General features: G+C 38.7%; 1 protein-coding gene across 1 annotated transcript in view; it reads right to left on the bottom strand.

Moving 5' to 3' along the window:
* Positions 1-25,507, bottom strand: part of LOC131903619 (vomeronasal type-2 receptor 116-like) — a 73,383-nt gene that overhangs the window by 7,073 nt on the left and 40,803 nt on the right. Inside the window, exons 5-8 of the mRNA XM_059254317.1 lie at positions 7,670-7,773; positions 7,394-7,398; positions 5,417-5,602; positions 217-517 (exon numbers count right to left, since the gene is read on the bottom strand). Coding sequence (XP_059110300.1) covers positions 217-517; positions 5,417-5,602; positions 7,394-7,398; positions 7,670-7,773 — 596 coding nt within the window. The remainder of the gene's footprint in view (positions 1-216; positions 518-5,416; positions 5,603-7,393; positions 7,399-7,669; positions 7,774-25,507) is intronic.

Below are 25,507 nucleotides of genomic sequence, written 5' to 3'. Positions count from 1 at the left end.
TCAGTAAATGTCTGGCCTATTTTCTATTTTTATTAATCCTCTTTGTCTACTCCAACCTCCCCTTTCTTTTCCCAGTTCCTTAAATAGAGGTCCATCTCCAATTATCTGGACACTTGCCATTAATATCTAACTAATCCAAATATACCTTTTTACCTATGGACACACCTGAAATGTCAGCAAAGGAGATCTGCATTTTTATCCCATGCAACTCCTCACCTGTGGAAATTTGTAGAGCTGAAGCAGTGTCCCAATATGGGCAGATTTTACCCATGATAGCCCTGTTATTGCAGCAGTTAACTTTCTCTCATTTACACAGTTATAATTACAGTGAATTTTTTGAAGTCTACTCTGGCCTGTGATCCAAAAAAGAGCATTCATAAGAATGTTTTTCTCACTGTATGGGACATTATAGAAGTCATATCCCAGAGATATGTTTGGTAAAAGATGAGGGTTCCTGTTGATCTCCTCAATGGCAAATATCAGAGCCAGAACCAACTGGTGTATTTTAAAATTATACCTGCAGAGATTGAATAAAAACATACCTGAGGAAATTACAGACCACACAGAACTGCAGATTCCAACTACAAAGACTAAGGGACAGATTCTGGAAATCCTGGGTGCAGCTGGGTATTTCAGTGTTTGTGGAAACTGCAATGCCTCTATACATAAGCACAAATTAGGAGAACTAAGCCCCGAATCTTGACTGAGAGTAAATGAAAGACATTCAAGCCTTTAAAATGGTGATGCTCACCTTTAATCCCAGCACTTGGTAGGCAGATTCAGGCGGATCTCTGTGAGTTTGAGGCCAGCATCGTCTCCAAAGTGAGTTCCAGGAAAGGCACAAAGCTACACAGAGGAACTCTGTCTTGAAAAATTAAAAAAAAAATTCTCTGAATTTGCCTCCACCCCTGAACTTCCAGATGCCTCAAAACCTTTTCATTGCCAAAGACAAAGAGGGCTTTTCCCAAATGCTGGAACCATGAAAATGCCCTGTGATACATCAGTCCAAATGATTGGACCCTGTAGCCATAGGATGGCCTGTCTGTCAAATATGTGTGGAGAGTACTGCTAGCTTAATAAAAGAATACAATGGAGTTAAATGTGTTAAGATCTGATACTCCTAGTATCTAGGAAAAAATGAGGTCTTCTACTGAGGAAAAAAAAAATCCTCAACTGTTTAATGACTATTTGACCCAGTACAAGACTCTACCTCTGGCTGCAACTTGAGTTCAGTTTGTCATCAATCCAGCTATCCCTCTTGCCTGATGATGACCTACTGGTGTTCTACAAGACTGTCACCAGATGAAAGATGAAACCTGGAACGTGGAAGATGCAATACTTACTTTTAATAAAATAATTTGTGTCTAAACCAGGAACCTCATCCCAGGAAGAGGAACTGATTGATCTAGCCCAGTATCTCATATGAGGAAAAGGAAACTCCACTACTATATACGTGGACCATCAATTGATAAGATTTTCCAAGCGGGTATGTCAACTGTGTGATCTATAGAGAAAGATGGCTTCTCACTGCTAAAAAAAAAGGACATTAAAAAATCTTGGTCCTCCTATGGACTATGTGGCTTCCCCTAGAAATTGCTGTCCTCCATGGGCACACAGTTGAAGTTACTGTTTGACAGATGACACTAAAAGTTATTGATGTTCTGATGACACATACCAGAAACTAGTGCTATCTGAGACTGCAGGATAAAGAAAAATGGTCATTACAAAACTATATGTAGTCAGCAGATTTCCTATGTCCTGACCTGATGGCAGTTGGGACAAATCTCTCCCACTTGCATCCCCCAGGTAAACACACAAAGGCTTATAATTAATCTGTGGCTTTACCCCCATCCCATTAAATTTGCTCCTTGAGTGGCTCGCTGGTATCTATCCCTGCCTTCTTCCTGTCTCTCTCTCTCTTTGAATTTCCTGCTGACTATAAGCTGATTTGCCATAAGACAAGTGCCTTTACCTATCAACCAATAAGAGCAACACATAATTGCAGTATACAGAACGACATTCCTCCATCACCTATGTGTTGATGGAAGGTGCCATAGAAGAAGTTCATAACTGGCTGGATTCTGGTAACAAACCTTCACCAGGCTATTCCCCTGGGTACCACAAAACATTCTGAGTTGTTCTGACCAAGGTATGTTATAGCTATACTCAGCTAACTTTCATGGCATGTCTCAGTGATATACCAGGATTGTGTTAAAGTAAATTGAAAACAGAGAGTCCTTGCCCAGGAAGGGGTCCAAATAAAAGACCAACGCCTGGTCAAACGTTGGAAAAACTGACTTCAACCAAGATCTGGCTTGCTGCGGAAGGGAAAAATACCTGCAACTTTCTTAAAGATATTGTTTTTGAGTAGTTAGAAGTGTTCCCCAAATAGTAGCTAAAAAGCTCAGGCATAAATGGGTGCTCCAATTTGGCTTCCTTCTAGCAATAGGGTCCAATAATATCCTGATTTTCATAACCTAAACCCTCTTAATAGCTATGGCTTTAGACATAGAGCAGAAACTTCACTGTGTATCTAGACCTCAGAGTTGTGAGCTGGCAGAAAGAATGAACAGGACATCAAATGAAACTCCAAAAAAATTCTCATTAGAGGCCAGAAAAAGATGAATAGGCTTCCTCCTTTACTGTGCCTCAGTATACTGTTCCCCATATATGGAGGAATTAACTACCTATGAGATTATATTTGGAAGAATTCCCCACTTGCTTCCCAGGCTCAGAGACAAGCAGTTGACAAAAATCTTTAATCATTCCCTTATCAAGTTCTAGTTCTCCACACAGGCTATTCATTGAATTATCTGAGATACCTATCCATCTTCTGAGTCGACCACCAATTTTACCTTGCTTAAGTAGAGTGATATACTCTGTGTCAAGTGAGTAACCAAAGGGAAACTGGAGCTAATCTGTTAAGGACACTACAAGGTCATTCTCTACACTCCTCTGGTGGTGCATGTAGGTGCTGTTACATCACAGACCCACCACACCCAGATAAAGAAAGTGGAAGCCACAGATGCTATTCAGAAATGGAATGTCTCTGAACTATGGGCCCATTAATAATAAGATTACATTGGTCCCCAGGTTCTTGCACTCCCTGCTCTTATACCTCTTATTGAATCTTGTGTTTTTTACTATAGGTATGAACACAGGGTCACAGTCCAAGCCTCACTGTTCTCAGGACTGGACAGGAGATTGAGGATGACAAATACATAGAAGGTATTATCTGATGTGACTACAGACCAGCAGCCTTTATCTCATCTTGATCTTTTCTTGCTGATGCCTACTTTAAGTGTTTGGCTGTATTGGAGAAATGAAGGACTTGAGAGTTTATCTTTTAGATAGTAATACAGAGTTTAAGATTCCATGCATTCCCCATGGCTGTCCCCTAGTTGCCAGCATCAAGAAAGTTTCCATTGTAAACCTGGAAAGTCCTAAAAAGATTGATTTAAAAAATTCTGGTCTTTGGGAAATAGGAATAACCTAAGAAATCAGACTATTCTGCAGGTGGGACCTTAGGGATAGAGTTTTATCATCCCATCCAAAATCAGCCAGAATTGCTGGTTATGCTTAGACCATGCCCTCATACTACATAGGGATATGAATTAAACAGACTGTCAGCCCATTTACTGACATACTTACAGTGACTGGGGGTAGCCTTAATTAATATTAGGACATTTACAGGGGACAAAGAAATCTAATATCCCAAATTTTTAACCTACACACTTTTCCTTATATGGATAGATGATATCCAGCCTAATGGGTATATATATATATATATATATATATATATATATATATATATATATATATATATATATATGCAATATTATATTACTTGGCCTCTGGTACTACTTGGTGAACATATACTAATGGATTGACTCAATGCTCTTCTATTTGTTTCCAAACTAAGTAGATATGTTGATCAGAACTTAAAGGCATCAAAGTTCCTGTTTTTGAATTAAAAAAGAGATTTCTATCCAGAAATAAATGTTCCTACAAAATTGGAGAGGCTTAGAGTTCTCAAGAAATATATGAAAGTATGCATGGATTTGGGAGAAACCAATTTTCTCTTTACTAATTGATCAGGAGCAATTAGAGAATTTCTTGGCATGGTGATCTGTCACCTGCATGTGAGACCTGAGGCATGAGTGTGCAGGGACACACACACAAAAAATTTTGGTAAAAGTGCCTTTTAAATTCTGTATCATGTGCAGTCAAATAGACTAAGTCATGCTGGCTCAAAAGAAAACTTACATTAATCTAGAAATTGATATATAAGTTTATGTTTGTATATCATATCATCTGAATAGTTATAATAGCCCTAAAGTAAAATCTGTTTTAAAAATTTAGACCACACAAAAACCAATGTAGTAAAGCAAAATTCCTGCCCACAGCTAGTACATTTTGTAATCTTGATAATTAAGATGGTCATTTCTAGGCCTGTCAAAATTCTATGCATGAAAAGAGACAAAGAAACTTAGAGAGCAGACGTATTCCCTCTTTGAATACATAAATGCATTCTCCCAGTGTAATAAAGGATGTAATCAGAAGCCTTACAAAATAATTTTAGCTTTGAGATACATGCACTTCTCGTTCCCCAACTTGTATTAAAAAATTAGGAAAGGTATTGTACAATGGAAGATTTTGAGGGAGGAATGGAAAGGGAGAAAGTCACACATACAACTCTTTTGTAGTAACAAAAACGTTTCCCTACTACAAACTTAATTTTATTTCTGACTTAGTAAGAAACAACCCTAAGTGGCCACAATCTTGTCATTGTGTATTATAATCACATCCATGAAAATGAGATTAAAAACTTGTTAGAAATGCAAGGAAAGACATGTAAAAGAGAAAAATGCTTCTGGTAGTAAAATATAAGTAAATAATTAATTTAACTAAAACACTTTGAAGACAGGCATAGCTGTTTTGACAATAAGAAACTATTGCCAACTTCTAAATCTGACACCCTTAATGCTAAATCAGTGGTATCTAGCAGATTCAAAATAGTTACTCTACCATCACATCCCTCCATAGTAACAACTTTTTACACGAGTACATATCAACTTCTAGACTGTCCTGAAGATCCAGGTAAACTTTGATAAAACCATCCTCCCTCTGAAGACCTAATATGAGAAACATGTGGCTGCAAAGGCATGGCCAAGGAAGATCCAATCTTTCAATTGTCATATTTGGAAACAAAAATCAATAAACAAACAAGCAACTTTTGTATCATCTTTGAGAACAGAAAATAAATGAAGAATAACATACAATTGAATAAGGTCTTTTGGATTGGAAGAGAGTATTTTATGATAAAAATAAGAAACATAGGAGCTTGAATACACATATCACCTGGGTCATATGTAACATGAAATCTGAAACAGCATAAATGAACAACAGCACTTACTGTATGCGAAAGTAGGCGTAAATGTTTGGCAGATAAGAATGTGGAATTTTGTTGGCAGTGTAGAAAGTATGAACTGGGAGAAATACACCAATGGTTACATCTCCTTCATGGTGAAATTCTTCTTTGATTCTGTAATAACACTCAGAGGAGTTATAGGCATATGCATGACTGTGATTAAACAAGATCCTGATAATAATAACCAAAAGAAAACATCCCACCAACACATATGTCTGCTCAGACATAAGTCTGATGGATCCAGATCTCACAGTGTCCTGCAGGTTTATACTTAGCTCAAATGTTTGTGAACATATACACTTCTAACTTTGTTGATGGGTGAGGTTGTCACAGTAACCCAGAGAGCTGACACACTGTGAGGACTTTCTTATACCTCTTCCACTGCCACTGAGAATTCTGGAACTCTTTCTTCCCTTAGGCTATGCATCTGAGGCCCTGTACTCAGCTGAAAAACAAGCTGGAAAATATGTTTATAGATTTTCTTCTGCACCCATAGGCAACATAACTTCATCTAAAACAATAGGCAGTAATAGCTCAGGGATGAACTCCTCTTTGGATAATTTGGTCACAAGAATGAAGCAAGAAACTTTTCATATCAAAACAACTGAGATTGTTGTTAACAGTCTACATCAGAGGATGACATTCCAAGTGTAGTGGGTAGAGAAAGGACCAAAATCCCATCTACATTAGTTGGTCCAATGTTTACCTTTACCACACCTTCTGCATAATCCAGAAGGGAGGAGCATTGTGTTGTCATTGTTCCTTGAATAAGCATCCTTTCTAGGAATGCCCTGTTTACACTCCCTTTTCAAATGGCCTTGTTTACCACAAACACAACATATGACATTTTTTCCTCAAAGCTTTTGAATATAACTCTCCTACCCACATATCATCATGGTCATGAGACTCAATATTAATTGTGTCTCTGATCCAATCCTCCAAGGGTGTTGACCTTGCCTTTAACAGCAAAATTATTCTTTTACATGATGCACTCACATTCTCAAAAACCAAAGATTCAATTATTACCTGTCTAGCTTCTGAATTTGGTATCATTCCATTTACTGCATAAGACAGCTGTTGTAATAAATCCATGAAGGTTTCTCTGGGTCCCTGTAAAACTTTTGTGAATAATTCAATCTTTTTTCCTACTTTCTCAATTCTGTCCCATGCATTCACAGCTGCCATGGGGCATAGAATTAAGGTTTGGTTATCATATAAACATTGTCTTTGTATATCAGAGTATTCACCTTCTCCAAGAAGCTGATGCTGGGAAACTTCCACACCTCTAGTTCTCCTTTGGTGTTCTATTTTCTTAGGCTCTTACGTAAGCCACGTTTGCCATTGTAATTGTAGTCCAGACTCCAGGACAGATGTTACCAAATCATTCCAGTCCTGAGGAATAATTCGATTACAAGTTGATCATGAGTTTAACATTTGCTTTACAAATAGAGAATACATGCCACATGATACTATAGCTTCCTTAAATCTCCTTAAATCTAACATTTCCACTGAAATCTAATCAGCAAGTACATGCCCATGAGCAAGTAGTTCCTAGAAGGTTATCAGATAAATTAAGTTTGGTTGTTTAAAAACAGGCTGTCTCCCTGTATCCATATAATTCAACCCTGTAACAATTTCACCTTTAAATTCATTTGTCTGAATGAATTTCTCTATAATTCATTTTAACAGGTTTTTCTAAAGCTTTTATCTTGGCACTTAAATTGGCCAACATTTTTAATACTAAAATAAGGACAATTAAACAAATAATATTCATAATTGATGTTACATGCATTCAATCAACATTAATTATCCTCCCATTCAGTTTTTCTATTTTCAGATGGATTAATGGGTTATCAAACAAAGACGAATTGCCTTCCATTGTAAAAATATTTCCCAGTTTTTAATGTAGATAAAATTCTCATTTAACTAGTTTCTCCCTTTTAGTTATCTTAATGGACTTACCAAGTCTGCATAGAAAAGTAGAAGACCAAGGGAATTTCAAAGCAACTACCTAGTGAGGTAGCAGTCTAAAAAGTGGAGAGAGAGAGAGAGAGAGAGAGAGACAGAGACAGAGAGACAGAGGCAGAGAGACAGAGAAAGCCTACTATCCACCAAGAGAAAAAAAGCTTAAGAAAGTCTAGTCACGTGTTCTGGCCTGAGCCATGCAGGGACTGAGACAGGGGCTCTGTATCCCCATAAGTGGTTTGGCTGCTTGTAGCTAAGGCTGCTTATACCTACAGTCAAGTGCAGCTCTGGCTGCATGTAGCCTGGATTGCTTGTAGCAAAGGCCAAGCCTGGGGGCTTGTAAGCTCCAACCAAGCCAGGGGCCTGTAACCCCTGGCCTGTAAGGCCACCAATGGTTATTTAATGAATTCTTGCCACCTGGGCACCAACTGTAGACAAATTTCTAAACAGTCTTATAAAATATAAAACACAGAGCCAAATATAGAAGTGAAAGCCTCAGAGATCAGGGAAATAGTGATAGACACCAGCTACCTTACCTCACCATCTCCAAAACTTCCAAAAATGAGCTACTTCCTGTTTACCCATGCCTCTATTACCTTGCTGCTCTGTCCTCTCATTGGCTCTTAACTTAGCTACCTCACTTCCTTGTCACTGACTGTCTGTACAAACCTCCACATCTCAGTGGTTGATACTGGGATTAAAGGCACATATCACTATGCTTCGCTGTTCCCTATTGTAAATAAATTGGTCACAACAATTCTGGGTTTAGTCCCAGATTTTGGCACCAAAACATGAGTTTTACAACTTTGGGAAATGTGTCCTGACTACCTGGGAAACAGGCAACACCTTGAGCTGCTTAGGACATCTCTGATGGCTGAACAGCAAGGTATCCCAGACATCTCGAGCTGCTCAGAAAAACAGCTCTTCCCTGAAGGAGTCCCTGACACCTGGAGCTGTTTAGCACAGCTCTGATGGCTGGAACTGCTAGGAGACTATTTAGCTCTGGAACGAAGTTTTTCTGATTTTTCAGGAAAGTCAGGCCTGGAAATGCTCCAGCAAGGAAGGATATCCTGACTGTTCAGGAAAGTCAAGGTATCCAGACTGTTCGGGAAAGTCAGGCTATACCTGGTGTGATGGAGGATGGCCTCCCCTCAGGATACAGCAATCCTGGTCCTCTTCTGAAGAGCTGCTACAGCTGAGGTTTGCTCAGCCCCCACTTAAGCGGGCTTCCTAGCAGAGCTCTGCTTCTCAGGCCTAAGAAATTGAAAAATGTAGCAATCTCCTCCAGCTCAGGAGAAAACCATTACTTTTTAGCTCTCTCTTGCTCTGTCCACTGAGGGATGTCTCAGTACAGATCTTCTGTTCAGCTCCCCCTTGATCAATCCACTATGGGATGTCTCAGCAAGATTCTTCTGTTCAGCTCCCCTTTGCTCAATCCACTATGGGACATCACAGAAAGGTTCTTCTGTGCACCAGTGAATGAAGGTCTTCACACCCAAAATTCTCTTGAGAAAGAGATTTATCTGGGAAGGAAGTACAGGACAATAGCTACCTCTACCAGGGTAGAGAGAACAGCTCACAACTGACCAGGCAAGGTGGTTTATATAGGATGTCCTGGCAGCAGAGTCAACCTGTGATTGGTTAGTTATATTCATCTCCCTTAAACATAGAGGTCTTTGGTGAAGTTCTGTAGAATGATTGTAAATCCAGAGTGTGTGAACAGACTGAGGGAAACATTGCTTTCCAAACACCACAGGACAAGTGAATATATGAAGTTACAGTGATTTTGACAGTATTCACATGACCTATGATTGCTTAATTGAGAAAAAATCTAGCATGGCACTGGGAAGTAGGCACAAAATCCCATGATTCTTTTATTTTTCTATTACAGAAAATAGATTGATTTCTCATACAATATATCCTGATTATAATCCTCCCTCCCTCTACTCCTTCCAGGTTCTCTGACATCTCCTGCTCTCTGGATCCACTCCCTTTTTGTCTCTCATAAGAAAAGAATGGGCTTCTAAGAGAAAGCAACCAAACATGACAACCTAAAACATAATTAGATGAAGCCAAAATATAATATCCAAGTTCAATATAGAGTGAGTTGCCTTTATTTGTTCCTGATTTTCCTGGAGTTTTTATGATTTTCTCTCTATTTAAGTTCATGTTGGTGATGGGCTAGCTATAAATTTCCTTTATTATGCCGAGGTATATCTGTTGTATCTCTAATTTCTCCAGTAATTCTAATAAAGAGGCATTGAGTTTTGTCAAAATCCTTTTCTGCATTCAATAAGATGATCCTGTGGGTTTTTTTCTTTCAGTTTGCTTATATGGTGGATTACTGATTTTCATCTGTTGAAGCGTCTTTGCATTTCTAGGAGGAAGCATAGTTAATAATAGAGAATGATCATTTTGATGTGTACTTGGATCCATCTATTTGGAATATATTGAGAAAATATTCATCCCTGTTCATGAGGGAAATTGGTCTGTAATACTTTTTATTCATTATGTGCTTATTTGGTTAGGACAATGAATTGGACAATGTTCCTTTCTTTACATTTTGAAAAATAATGTGAGATGTATTTATGTTAAGTCTTTTTTTAAATTCTGGTAAAATGCTGCACTGATATCATCTGATCCTGAGGTGTTTTTCTTTTTCTTTTTGGTTGTGAGAGCTCAAATGTTTACTCTATTACATGACTAGCTATAGGTCTGTTTCAGTTGTTTGTCTGATCTTGATATAACTTTGGTAAGTGGTATGTGTTGAGAAAATTATCTGTGTCATTTACATATCTAAGTGGAATCAAGTTATTTAAAATATGTCCTTACATTTTCTGCATTTCATTTGTGTCTGTTGTTATGTCCTCCTTTTCATTTTTAAGTTTGCTAATTTAGGCTTTTTTTTCTCACCAATTTGATTAATTTGGACAAGGATATTTTAGTCTTATCAATTTTTTTATAGAACCAACTCTTGTTTCATTGATTTGAGAATTTATATTTTTTCTAGTTTATTGATTTAAGCCTTGAGTTCAGTTATTTCTTGCTGTCTAATTTTGGGTGTGATTTCTACTTTTCTTCTACAGATTTCATGTGTACTGTTATGTTAGTAGTGTAAGTAATCTCTACTTTTTTCTTGTAGACATTTAGTGCTATGGGCTTTCCATTCAGTACCGTCTTCACTGTTTCCTATACCCAGTTATGGTACGCTTTGTAATTTTCCATCAATTTAGCAAGTCTTCAATAGTGCTATGAACTCTCCATTCAGTACCGTCTTCACTGTTTCCTATACCCAGTTATGGTATGCTTTGTAATAATTTTCCATCAATTTAGCAAGTCTTCAATTTCTGTCTTAACCCATTTTTAATTCAGTAGTTAGTCATATATTTTCCATGGGTTTGTAAACTTTCTCCTGTTTCTATTGTTGTTGATTCCAGATATAAACATGGTGCTCAGATAGGATTCAAGGTACTGTTTCAATTTTTCTTGTATCTGTTGATACTTGCTTTATATCTGAGCATGCTGTCAATTTTGGAAAAATTTAGAAAAGCTGGTGTGAAGAAGAATTTTTTTGTGCATATTTGAGTGAAAGGTGCCAAAAATAACTCTTCGAACTGTTTTTTTTATTTAGTTATTTTTTTTGCAATACAATTCAGTTCTACATATCAGCCATGGATTCCCTTGCTCTCTTCCCTCCACCCACCCACCCTCTCACCAGCCCACTACCCACTCCCACCTCCTCCAGGGCAAAGCCTTCCCCACAGACTGAGATCAACCTGGTAGACTCAGTCCAGGCAGGTCCAGTTCCCTCCTCCCAGGCCAAGCCAAGCAACCCTGCATAGGCCCCAGGTTACAAACAGCCAACCCATGCAATAAATACAGGACCTGGTTCCACTGCCTGGATGCTTCCCAAACAGATCAAGCCAATCAACCATCCCACCCATTCAGAGGGCCTGATCCAGCTGGTGACCCCTCAGCCATTGGTCCATAGTTCACGTGTTTCCATTCGCTTGGCCAACTGTCCCTGTGCTTTATCCAACGTTGGTCTCAACAGCTCTCGCTCATATAAACCCTCCGCATTCTCGCCAATTGGACTCTCAGAGATCCACCCAGGGCCTAGCCATGGATCTCTGCATCCAGATTTCTCAGTAGTTGGATGGGGTTTCTAGCACGACAATTAGGATGCCTGGCCATCCCATAACCAGAGTAGGTCAGTTCGGGATGTCTCTCGACCATTGCCAGCAGTCCATTGTGGGGGCATGTCTGTGGACTTCTGCAGGCCTCTCCAGCACTCCACTTCCTCCTATTCTCATGTGGTACTCATCCACTATGGTCTCTCATTCCCTGCTCTCCCCCTCTGTTGTCGATCCAGCTGGGATCTCCTGCTCCCCCAAGCTCTCTTTCCCTCCACCCTCACCCTTCATTACCCCTACTCATGTCTAGGCTGTTCATGTAGATCGCCTCCATTTCTCCGTCATTGGGCGATCCTATGTCTTTCTTGGGGTCCTGTTTTTCAGGTAACCTCCCTGGTGATGTGAGTAGCAGTCCAGTCATCCTTGTTCCACATCTAGTATCCTCCTATGAGTGAGTACATACCATGTTTGTCATTCTGAGTCTGGGTTACCTCACTCAGGATGATTTTTTTTTCTAGATCCATCCATTTGTCTGCAAACCTCATGATGTCATTGTTTTTCTCTGCTGAGTAGTATTCCATTGTGTATATGTACCACATTTTGTTTATCCATTCTTCCATTGAAGGGCATCTAGGTTGTTTCCATGTTCTGGCTATTACAAACAATGCTGATATGAACATAGCTGAACAAGTGCTTCTGTGGTATGATTGAGCATTCCTTGGGTATATGCCCAAGAGTGGTATAGCTGGATCTTGGGGGAGATGGATTCCCAATTTTGTAAGAAAGCACCATATTGATTTCCAAAGTGGTTGTACAAGCTTGCATTCCCACCAGCAGTGGAGGAGAGTTCCCCTAGCTCCACATCCTCTCCAGCATAAGGTGTCTTCAGTGTTTTTGATCTTAGCCATTCTGACAGGCGTAAGGTGGTATCTCAGAGTTGTTTTGATTTGCATTTCCCTGATGATTGGGGATATTGAGCAATTCCTTAAATGTCTTTCAGCCATTTGAGTTTCCTCTGTTGAGAATTCTCTGTTTAGTCCTATAGCCCATTTCTTAATTGGACTGTTGGGCATTTTGATGTATAATTTCTTGAGTTCCTTATATATTCTGGATATCAGTCCTCTGTCAGATGTGGAGTTGGTGAAGGCCTTTTCCCATTCTGTAGGCTGTCGCTTTGCCTTGTTGACCATATCCTTTACTCTATAAAAGCTTCTCAGTTACAAGAGGTCCCAATGATTGTTTCTCTCAGTGTCTGTGTTACTGGTGTTATATTTAGGAAGTGATCTCCTGTGCCAATTCGTTCAAGACTGCTTCCTGCTTTCTCTTCTAGCAGGTTCAGAGTAGCTGGATTTATGTTGAAGTCCTTGATCCACTTGGACTTAAGTTTTGTGCACAGTGATAGATATGGATCTTTTTGCAGCCTTCTACATGTTGATATCCAGTTATGCCAGCACCATTTGTTGAAGATGCTTTCTTTTTTCCATTGTGCACTTTTGGCTTCTTTGTCAAAAATTATATGTTCATAGGTGTGTGTCAGGGTCTTCAATTCGATTCCATTGGTCCACATGTCAGTTTTTATGCGAGTACCAAGCTGTTTTTATTGCCATAGCTCTATAGTAGAGCTTGAAGTCAGGGATCGTGATGCTTCCAGAGGTTGTGTTATTGTACAGGATTCTTTTGGCTATCCTGAGTTTTTTTGTTTTTCCATTTAAAGTTGAGTATTATTCTTTCCAGGTCTGTGAAGAATTGTGCTGGTATTTTGTTGTGGATTGCATTGAATTTGTAGATTACTTTTGGTAAGATTGCCATTTTTACTATGTTAGTCCTGCCTATCCATGAGTATGGGAGACCTTTCCATTTTCTGACATCTTCTTTAATTCCTTTTTTCAGGGACTTAAAGTTCTTGTCATATAGGTCCTTCACTTGCTTGGTTAGTGTTACCCCAAGGCATTTTAGGTCATTTTTGACTATTGTAAAGGGTGATGTATCTCTGATTTCCTTGTCAGCTTCTTTGTCCGTTGTATATAGGAGGGTTACTGATTTTTTTGAGTTGATCTTGTATCCTGCTATGTTGCTGAAGGTGTTTATAAGCTGTATCAGTTCCTTGGTGGAATTTTTTGGGTGGCTCAAGTATACTATCATGTCATCTGCAAATAGGGAAAGCTTGAATTCTTCCTTTACAATTTGTATCCCTTTATCTCCTTTGTTTTCTTATTGCTATGGCTAGAACTACAAGTACTATATTGAATAATTATGGGGAGAGCAGACAGCCTTGCCTCATTCCTGATTTTAGTGGAATTGCTTTGAGTTTCTCTCCATTTGATTTGATGATGGCTGTTGGCTTGCTGTAAATTTCCTTTATTATGTTTAAGTATGTTCCCTGTATTCCTGATCGCTCCGAGACCTTTATCATGAAGGGCTGTTGGATTTTGTCAAATGCCTTTTTTACATCTAGTGAGATGATCATGTAGTTTTTTTCTTTGAGTTTGTTTATATGGTGTATTACATTGACAGACTTTTGTATGTTGAACCACCCTTGCATCCCTGGAATGAAGCCTACTTGATCATGGTGGATAACTGTTTTGATGTGTTCTTGGAGTCTGTTTGCCAGTATTTTATTGAGTATTTTTGCATCAATGTTTATGAGAGAGATCGGTCTGTAGTTCTTTTTCTTTGTTTTATCCTTGTTTGCTTTAGGAATCAGGGTAATTGTAGCCTCATAGAAGGAGTTTGGTAATGTTCTTTCTGTTTCTATTATGTGGAACGATTTAGAGAGTATTGGTATTAACTCTTCTTTGAAGATCTGGTAGAATTCTGCACTGAAACCATCTGGTCCTGGGCTTTTTTTGCTTGGGAGACTTTTGATGATTGTTTGTATTTCTTAAGGATTATTGGACTATTTAAATTGTTTATCTGATCTTGATTTAACTTAGGTATGTGGTACCTATCCAGAAAGTTATCCATTTCTTTTAGGTTTTCCAGTTTTGTGGAGTAGAGGTTTTTGAAGTATGACCTGATGATTCTCTGGATTTCCTCAATGTCTGTTGTTATGTCCCCCTTTTCATTTCTGATTTTGTTAATTTGTATGCTCTCTCTCTGTCTTTTGGTTAGTTTGGATAAGGGCTTGTCTATCTTGTTGATTTTCTCGAAAAACCAACTCTTTGATTCATTAATTTATTGTATTGTTCTCTTTGTTTCTATTTTATTGATTTCAGCTCTCACTTTGATAATTTCCTGGCATCTATTTTTCCTGGGAGACTTTGCTTCTTCTTCTTCTAGAGCTTTCAGGTGTGCTGTTAAGTCACTAGTGTGAGATTTCTCTAACTTATTTATGTGGGCATTTAGTGCTATGAAATTCCCTTTTAGCACTGCTTTCATAGTGTCCCATAGATTTGGGTATGTGGTGTCTTCATTTTCATTGATCTCTAGGAAGTCTTTAATTTCTTTCTTTATTTCTTCATTAACCCTTTGGTGATTCAGTTGAGTATTATTTAGTTTCCATGAGATTGTAGGTTTTCTGTAATTTTTGTCATTGTTGAAGTCAAACTTTAGACCGTGGTGGTCTGGTAGAACCCAGGAGTTTATTCCAATTGTTTTGTTTCTGTTGAGATTTGTTTTGTGGCCAAGTATGTGGTCGATTTTAGAGAAGGTTCCATGGGGTGCTGAGAAGAAGGTATATTCTTTTTTGTTAGGAAGGAATGTTCTGTAGATATCGATTAAGTTTATTTGAGTCATGACATAAATTAAGTCCTTTATTTCCCTGTTAAGTTTCAATTTGGGAGATCTGTACAGTGGTGAAAGTGGGGTGTCGAGGTCTCCCACTATTGATGTGTGGGGTTTTATATGTGATTTAAGCTTTAGCAATTTTTCTTTTGCATATGTGGGTGCCCTTGGGTTTGGGGAATAAATGTTCAGAATTGAAACTTCATCTTGGTGGATCTTTCCTATGATGAGTATGTAATGCCCTTCTTGATCTCTTTTGATTGATTTTAGTTTGAACTCTCTTTTGCTGGATATCAGGATGGATACATCCACTTGTTTCTTAAGACCGTTTGATTGGAAAGTCTTTTCATAGCCTTTTACTTTTAGGTAGTTTCTATCTTTGAATTTGACATGTGTTTCTTGTATGCAGCAGAAAGATGGGTCCTGCTTTTGCATCCATTCTGTAAGCCTACATCTTTTTATAGGTGAATTAAATCCATTGATATTGAGGGATATTAATGACCAATGATTGTTCATTCCTGTTATTTTTTTTGGTGGCAATGTGTTTGTACTTCTCTTCATTGGGGTTTACTGCTGTGGCTTTATCTATTGCCTGTTTTTTAGGGTGTATCTGACTTCCTTAGGTTGGAATTTTCCTTCTAGTGCTTTCTGTAGGGCTGGGTTTGTGGATAAGCATTGTTTAAATCTGGCTTTGTCTTGGAATGTCTTGTTCACTCCATCTATGATGATTGAAAGTTTTGCTGGGTATATTAGTCTAGGTTGGCATCCATGGTCTCTTAATGTCTGCATTACATCTGTCCAGGTCCTTCTGGCTTTCAAAGTCTCCATTGAGAAATCGGGTGTTATTCTGATTGGTTTGCCTTTATAAGTCACTTGTCCTTTTTCCTTTGCTGCTCTTAATATCTTTTCTTTATTCTGTACATTTAGTTGTTTAATTATTATGTGGTGAGGGGACTTTTTTGGGGGGTCTAGACTGTTTAGTGTTCTATAGGCTTCTTGTATCTTCATAGGCATTTCCTTCTTTAAGTTGGGAAAGTTTTCTTCTATGATCTTGTTGAATATATTTTCTGTGCCCTTGAGTTGGTATTCTTCTCCTTCTTCTACCCCTATTATTTGTAGGTTTGATCTTTTTATGGTATCCCAAATTTCTTGGACATTTTGGTTTATGACTTTGTTGGCTTTAGTGTTTTCTTTGACTGATGAATCTATTTCTTCTACTGTATCTTCAACACCAGAGATCCTCTCTTTCATCTCTTGCATTCTGTTGATTATACTTGCATCTGAAGTTTCCAATCATTTACTCAGATTTTCTATTTCCAGTATTCCCTCTGTTTGTGTCTTCTTCATTTTTTCTATTTCCCTTTTCAGGTCTTGGACTGTTTCCTTCATCTGTTTCATTGCTTTTTCTTGATTTTCTTTCAGTACTTTATTGTTTTCTTCTGGGTCTTTATTGTTTTCTTCTAATTTGTTTGCCCTTTCCTCTCGTTGTTTACAGTGTTCTTCCCATTTTTTTTCTTTTCCTTTACACAAGCCTCTACCTTCTTTATGATGTCATTCATAAGGCTGTTTTCTTCTGCTTCTTCCAATTTTTGATGTTCAGGTCTAGATGTTGGAGGAGGGCTAGGTTCTGGTGATGCTGTATTGCTCTTCATTTTGTTGTATGTATTTCTGCCTTGACATCTGCCCATCTCCTTGTGGTTCATTCTTGGTCTTATCAGCACACTTGGTTCAGACAGAGCTGACAGATTCAGCAAGTCTCTCTATCTCTTGTTCAGATGGGAGCTCTCTTGTCCAAATGGGAAGTCCAGAGCAGAATGGGAGCTCTTGTCCATACAGGAAGTCCAGGGCAGGATGGGCACTCTTGTCCAGAAGGGAAGTCCGGGGCAGGATGGGAGCTCTTCTTTCTCTCTCTCTCTCTCTCTCTCTCTCTCTCTCTGGTCCTGAAGGGAAGTCCAGGGCAGGATGGGAGGTGGGGGCCAGCCTCTAAGTCTCAGGAAGAGCCTATTTGTTTTTTTTAATGTCAGCAATCTTCAGCATTTTTCTGCTTAATTTTTGTCTGCATGCCTGGTCCATTGATGGGAGTGGGGCATTGTAGTCTTCCACTATCAGTGTTTGAGAGTCAATATGTCACTTAAGACATAGTAGTGTTTTATTTATGTACTAGTGTATCCTTAATTTTAGTGCATAGATGTTAAGAATTGCAACGTCCTCTAGGTGGAGCATTTCTTCGATGAGTATGTAGCGACATTTCCTATTTCTTATCATCAATTTTCTTTGGAAGTGTATTTTATCAGATATTAAAATGGCTACACCTGATTGCTTGTTAAGTCCTTTGTTTGGAATATATAGTTCTGATTATTTTACCTGAGGTGATATCTATCCTTGATGTAAATGAGTGTCTCCTAAGCAGATGAAAGGATTCTGTTTTCACATGCATTCTATCAGTGTGTAGATGTAACCAACCATCTTATTAAATAAGAAACACAGAGCCGATTCAAAGGAGAAAGCCAAGAGGTCAAAACTAAGAGCCTTACCTTTCCTGCTTCTGCCAAGAGAGCTCTCCGAGAGGGACCTACTTCCTGTGTGTATGACTTTATATACTCTTTCTGTTCTGCCTTCTCATTGGTTGTAAACCCAAACACCTGACTACCTTGTCACTGCCTGTCTGTAGAGACTTCCAGGTTTTCTATGGTTGGTGTTGAGATTAAAGGCGTGTGTCTCCAATGCTGGCTGTATCCTTTTACACACAGAGATCTACCTAGCTCTGTCTACCATGTGCTGGGATTAAAGGCATGTGCCACCACTGCCATGCTCTTGCTATGGCTCTAATAGCTCTGACCCCTGGGCAACTTTATTTATTAACATATAATTAAAATTACATTTCAGTACAAATAAAATACCACCATATCAGTGTGTGTAATTTTTTGTGGAATTGAACTCATTGAGATTGAGAGATAGTAATGACAAATGATTGTTAATTCCTGTTATTTTGTTGTTGTTTTGGTGTTGGTGGTAGTAGTAGTGCCTGTGTCCTGTATGTGTGTGTGTGTGTGTGTGTGTGTGTGTGTGTGTGTGTGTCTTTACTCTTCTGAATTGCTTGTCTGGAATCATTTATTCCCCGTGTTTCGTAGGGTGTGAATAACCTCTTCAGGTTATATGATTTCTCTATTTCTTTTTGTAGGACAATATTTATAGACAGCTATTGCTAAAATTTAGTTTTATCATCAAATGTCTTATTTTGTTCATCAATGGTGCCTGTAAATTTTACTGGGTATAGTAGTCTGTGTTGGCATCAAAGGTCTCTTAGAGTCTGTATAATATTTGCCCATGACTTTCTGATTTTAAAGACTTCACAAATTGCCCCACCCAAAAACAAAAGTCAGGAGGTGGTGGTGCACATCTTTAACCCCAGAACCCAGGAGGCAGAGGCAGGCAGATCTCTGTGAGTTCAATGCCAGCCTGAGGTACAGAGTGAGGTCTAGGAAAGGAGTCAAAACTACACAAAGCAATCCTATCTCAAAGAAAAGAAAGAAAAGAAAAGAAAAGAAAAGAAAGAAAGAAAGAAAGAAAGAAAGAAAGAAAGAAAGAAAGAAAGAAAGAAAGAAAAGACTTCACAGAGAACTTAGATGTTAGGCTCTGCCTTTATGTGTTAATTGGTTAACTGATCATTTTCCATCTCATCTTTTAATAAACTTGTTTTATATATTCAGTATTTTTATTATGTACCAGGGGAAATTGTCTTTCTGTTCTAGTCTACTTGTTGTTCTGCTTGCTTCCTGTACGTTTTTAGGTACTTCCTTCTTTTTGTTGGGGAAATTTCCCGGTATGATTTTGTTTAAATATTTTCTGTGCCTTTGATCTGAATTTCTTCTTCTAGTCCAATTATTCTTAAATTTGGTCTTTCCATAATTCTCCAGATTTCCTGAATGCTTTGTGCCAGGAGTTTTTAAGGTTTTACATTTTCATTACTAACTTATCTGTGTCTTCTATTGTATTCAGCATCTAAGATTCTCTTTTCTATGGTTTATATTTTGTTAGTGAGGTTTGTATCTGAGGTTGATGTTTGAGTTTCTATATTTTTAATTTCCAGATTATCCTCAGTTATGGATTTAGTTAGTGATTCTATTTCCATGTTTCTGTCTTGAACAGTTCTATGAATGTCCTTTCATTGTTTATTTATGTTTTCATAGATATCTTTAAGGGACTTTTTCTTTTTATCTTTAAAAAACCTCTATTATATGCTTAAATGATATTTTTACATCTTTGTCATGTGATCCAGCTGCGTTGTCCTACTCAGTGGATACTGCAGTAGTGTTTTGGGGCTCTAGTGGAGACATAGTGTTCTAGTTATTATTGATTGTATTTTTACATTGATGTCTAGGCATCTAGGTTTAGTATGATTATAATTCTAGGTGTTGATATCTGAACTAGTTTTTCTTTTGTGGACACTGTGTTTTTTAATTTCTTTAGCCTTCTCCCATTGTTAGGAGAGTAGTGTGTCTGAAGTTACCTGGTAGAAACTTTGTCTATGATCGTTCTAATTTTGGTCACTCACCCTTCAGGGTAAAATATGTTTCTAGTTATTGTGAGATGAAACTTAGAAATGGAGATGAGCTTAGAGGGTATCTGAATGGGTCCAAACGCAGGAGGAGACAAGGTGTTCCAATGAGATCTGCTTAGTTTCTAGGGAACAAGCCTGAGGAGAGTCCTGTTGGCGCTGTGGATTGAGATAACAGTATATGTGGTGAGGAAGTTTGGAAGAAAGGGTCTGCATGATTCACTGGAGATGGATACATCAGAGAAGGGAGGCCTCAGTAGGTGATCTGTTATAAAGCTGGGGGTGAGAGCAGGGGTTGGAGGTGGAGTGAAAGAGTCAAAGATGAAGATCTGCAGATAACCTACTTGCATCCCTGCAAGGAATCCCTGCATTCCTACCAATGGGAGGAGATGAATAAAACAGTTCAAGACATGAAAGAGGAAATAAAATTAGTAAAGAAATCCCTAACTGAGGAACATCTGGAAATTAAAAATTATATATTTTATTTGTATGAAATCTTCTCATTTCGCTTCTTCTTCCCTCTACTCCACCGAGTTTCTCCCTATTTCCCCTCTTATCTGGATGCACCCCTTCTGTCTCATTAGAAAACAAACAAGTTTCTGAGGGATAATAATAAAATGAGTCCAAAAATTATTGGAATAAGACAAAGTCAGCAAAGATGAAAAGATGCAAGAAAAGGAACAAGAAACACATAGTCACAGAGAGATCGATTTTTTCACACACTCAGAACTCAAAAAAGCCCACAAAAACAGAAGCTACAATTTTTATTTATGCAAAGGACCTATATGGCCAAGATAAAGAGAGAGAGAGAGAGAGAGAGAGAGAGAGAGAGAGAGAGAGAGAGAGATTGAGAAACATAGAGACACAGAGAGAGACAGAGAGGAAATAAAAACAAAAGATAAAATTAAAAATACATTTAAAAACAGAAAGATTCAATTTAAATTTTTTTAAAAGTCCTGGCACAACAAAATGAAACAAAGAACCTCCTCTCTACTCTGTGATGATAGAAGAGCTGTTTGGACACAAAATCATCAAGGAAGCCTTTCCAGTCAAAAGCAGCCATTTTCTGTGGCACTCCTCTACACAGGGGAGTTAACAAGTTGGCTGCAACCAAGTGCTGCCAGATCCAGTCTGTGGATCTTAACCTGAACCCAATGTGGTGAGGAAATAGAAAATGGTAGAGGAAAGAAGAATTTCCCAGGATTCCAACTACAGGCTATGCAAAGAATATCCCCTCCATGGCCATCTCACCTGCAACCATGCTCTCAGATCCTGCTTACTAAGGATGAAGCTGTGCCTGAAAATGTTAAGCATAGGCTGCATGCACTGTGTGAAACCAAGTCTTCCAATTCCTAGTTAGTTTCTCACCGTGCTTCTTTAACTTGTTAGGTTTTAGGATAAAGATTTATTTAAAAGAGTTGCTTTATAATTTTAGACACATTGTAATGTATAAGAATTTACTATGAATGCATCACTCAATTCTTCCATTAATCTCAATTAATCGAAAATCACTGCTACAGAGAAAAGTAATGACATCATGAGGTTTGCAGGCAAATGGATGGAACTAGAAAATATCATCCTGGATGATGTAACCCAGTCTCAGATGGACAAATATAGTATGTAATCACTCATAAGTAGGTACTAGATGCAAAGCAAAGGATAACTAGACTGCAATCCACAGCTCCAGGGAGGCTAGCTAATAAGGAGGACCCTAGGAAAGATGCAAGGATCACCCAGTAATGGAGAAGTAGATGAGATCTCCATGAGTAAACTGGGGTTGATGGGGGATAAAGGAAGGCAAGGAATGGGGGAATGAGAGCCTAGGGAAATGAGAGGTTCGAGCTGGAATGGGAACAGAGTGTGAGAACAAGGAAAGAGAAAACATGATAAATAAAAACACCATGGGTTAGGGAGAAGCAGAGTGCTAGGGAGGTTCCCAGGAATCCACAAAGATGACTCCACCATAGACTATTGGCAATGATTGAGGGGGTGCCTGAGCTGACCTACTCTGGTGATATGTGGTGGTATTGTGTTCCCCAAAATATTGTGCACCCTAATAAATTTATCTGGAGTCAGAGAACAGACAGCCACTAGATACAGAGGCTAGAAAATGGTGGCACTCACACCTTTAATCCTAGCACTCCAAAGGTAGAAATCCTTCTGAATCTCTGTGAGTTCAAGGCCACAGTGGAAATGGCCAGACATGGTGATACATGCCTTTAATCCCAGAAAGTGAGCCTTTAATCCCAGGGAGTTATAGTAGAAAGCAGAAAGGTATATAAGGCGTGAGGACCAGAAACTAGAAGCGTTTGGCTGGTTAAGCTTTCAGGCTTCTAGCAGCACAGTTCAGCTGAGAGCCATTCAGATATGAGGACACAGAGGCTTCCAGTCTGAGGAAACAAGACCAGCTGAGAAGTTAGCCAGGTGAGGTTAGTTGTGGCTTGTTCTGTCTCTCTGACCTTCCAGTGTTCACCCCAATACCTGGCTCAGGTTTGATTTTATTCTAAGATTCATGCTACAGTGATCAGATAGCTGAATACCCTAACTGTCATGATAGAACTCTCATCCAGTGACTGATGGAAGCAGACGCAGAGATCCACGGCTGGGTCCCAGGCAGAGCTCCAGGAGTCCAATCAACAAGAGAGAGGAGGGATTCTATGAGCAAGAGATATTGAGACCATGATTGGAAAAAATATAGAGACAACTAGCCAAACTAGTGGAGACACATGGTCTGTGGACCAATAACTGAGGAGCCCCCATGTTACTGGACTAGGCCCTCAGGATAAGCGAGACATTTGTTCAGCTTGAACTGTTTAGAGGGCCCCTAGGCAGGGGGAATGGGACTCATCCTTAGTGCATGAGCTGACTTTTGTAGCCTAGTGCCTATGGTGGGACACTTTGCACATTGGGCAGCTTTGGTGCAGGGAGGAGGGGTTTGGACCTGACTTAACTGATACTCTGATGACTCTCCATGGGAGACCTTGCCTTGGGGGAGGTGGGAATAAGGGATAGGTTGGGGGGAGGACTGGGGGATGGGAAGGGAGCAGCACAGGAGAATCAGTGGTTGGTATTTAAATGAATACAAAAAACTCAATTAAAAAAGGGAAAAGAAAGAAAATCACTGCTACAGCTAAATTACACTAGTAAAGAAAAGTGAGAGAAGTTTTGCTCTATTAAAAATTTGTATATATTCATCCAGGCAGTGGGACTGGGTCCTGTCCTCAGTGCATGAACTGGCTGTTTGGAACCTGGGGCTTATACAAGGGAGGAGGGGACTGGACCTGCCTGGACTGAATCTACCAGGTTGAACTCATTCCTCAGGGGAGTCTTTGCTCTGGAGGAGATGGGAATGGGGGTGGGCTGGGTGGAAGGGGGGATGGGGGAGAGCAAGGGAATATCCGTGGCTGATATGTAAAATTAAATTAAATTATAAAATAAAAAAATTGTGTATTCATACTTGATTAATGTGATCAGATAGGATTTAAACTGACAAAAAAGATACAGAAAAACAGGACATATAAATAGCTCAAATAAAACGTTGATTAATTACAGAAATAAAGAGCAACATAGACTTATTTTAATACTATTACACCATTTTTATCTAGCATTGTATATTTTTGTAGTAAAACACGCCAAATTTATAATTTATTACTAGGAAAAATTAAGGTATCTCCATACATGGAGGAAAATAGAGCTAGAACCTGTCTTATGACAGGTGTGTATTTTTTGAAAATGATCCAAGGGGCTAGAGAGATGGCTCAATGGTTAAGCGCACTGACTGTTCTTCCAGAGGTCCTGAGTTCAATTCCCAGCAACCACATGGTGGCTCACAACCATCTGTAATGAGATCTGGTGCCCTCTTCTGGCCTGCAGGGACACATTGTATACATAATAAATATATAAATCTTAATAAAATAAAATAAAAAATAATATTCTAAAGAAAAATGGTCCAAATCCCAGATTGGTACATACATAATCATTTATTCCTAGTGATGTTAAAATCACAAGTAAAGTATAATTAAAAACAGCTTAAGTCAAATGCAATAGCTTAAGAGTTATAAAGAAGAAGTAACACAGGATGAAACTTGGGAAGTTTGCTCAGCATAACCATTGGTCAGAGGACACATTGAATGGCTAATTGATAACTGAACATGTATTTATTTTTCTTTCTAAGAATTTATTTATTTATTTATTTTACTTAATAAATTTATTAATTTTTCATCATGATGGCAGTCTTTCCCCCCTCTCTCATGCCACTCCCTTTCCCCCTTCCACTGAACCCTGCCTCGATCCTCTCTTCCTTCATATTAACTCAGAAAGATGCAGGCCTCCCATGAGCACAAGAAAATCATGATACATCAAGTTACCATAAAACCAACCACCTTCCCCTGCATCCATTGCTTGTGGCAGTCTAGCCTGAGAAATAGGTTATTAATAGCCAGACAAAGCACTGGGACAACCCACACTCCCATTGCCAGGAGTTTCAGAAATAGACCAAGCTACACAATTGTCACATATGCACAGAGACCCAAAATAAATTCCATACAGCCAAGAATGTAATTTTCATAGGAATGGAGGAAGACTGATAATTAACCCTACTGTCATGGCCATGTATACATACTGCCCTGTGTTGGCCTGAAAGTTCTTATTAATTGTATAATTGAAATAATTGATTGCTATACATCAAATTATATTAATATTTACATAAGTTTTAGGTTTATAGCTGTACAGTGCAACATGAAAAGAGTCTACAGTGTACCCCTGAACTTTTTGCAACATTCTCTGATTGAATATGTATGTTAGATGGATGTTTTTGTGATAAAAAGGGAGACAATTCTGTAAACAAAATAAAAGATTATATATATATATATATATATATATATATATATATATATATATATATATATATATATATGGATGACTGGAGGTCTGGAGGTGTGGGGAGTGGATAATATTAAGGCTAATGTTAACCTTAAGGTGTTTTAGCTGACTTTAGGAAGGAATCCAACTCAACATAAGCTCAGAGAGCTGGCCTCTTTCCTAGTGTGCCCAGTTAAAGTCAAATCAGCCTCCAAGCACTAGGTCCAGTTTCTGCCCAGGATGACTGGATCCTCTTCACTGTGTGCATGGGGACACTGCAGGAAGAGCTCTTAGGAACCTGAAAATTCAGAGGAGGACACCTGTGGAGGGATGAGCAACAGATGGGTTTTAAAACAACTTTTAGCACTTTGAAAACCAGGTGTCATTATCACTTATACTAAATCAGAGCCATGTGATTGTGGAATCCTATCCATATAGGTGATCTAGGGTGTGGGGGTCTACAACCTCAGTGATCTGTTGGTGGGTCATGTTTCTCTGGATTTATTCTGATTGATGCGATCTTGTCCTTATGTCAGTTACAAACTCACTTGATATTCTGGTGAGGTCATTTACCTGTACTCTTTTGATTGTTTTTGATTTCTGGACTCTGACTAGAGTAGTACAACTAAAGACAATATCTGTGATATTCCTTTTGAAAATATGCTCTTCTCAGTTCCATGATCTCTGTGACCAGCAGGTGAGCTGTAAGGAAGAAGCCAGTGCCTGAGACATGGGTCTTGAATCTGTGACCTCCCTTCCCCTCAGTCCTGAAATTTTCTCCCGCAGTAGCAATAGGTTCACAGGGCTGTGGAGCCAAGAACTTTTCTGAACAATTTT

Source organism: Peromyscus eremicus, chromosome 1 (genome assembly GCF_949786415.1).
Source record: "Peromyscus eremicus chromosome 1, PerEre_H2_v1, whole genome shotgun sequence".
Taxonomy (NCBI): Eukaryota; Metazoa; Chordata; class Mammalia; order Rodentia; family Cricetidae; genus Peromyscus; species Peromyscus eremicus.
This window is presented reverse-complemented; position numbering and strand designations above follow the sequence as displayed.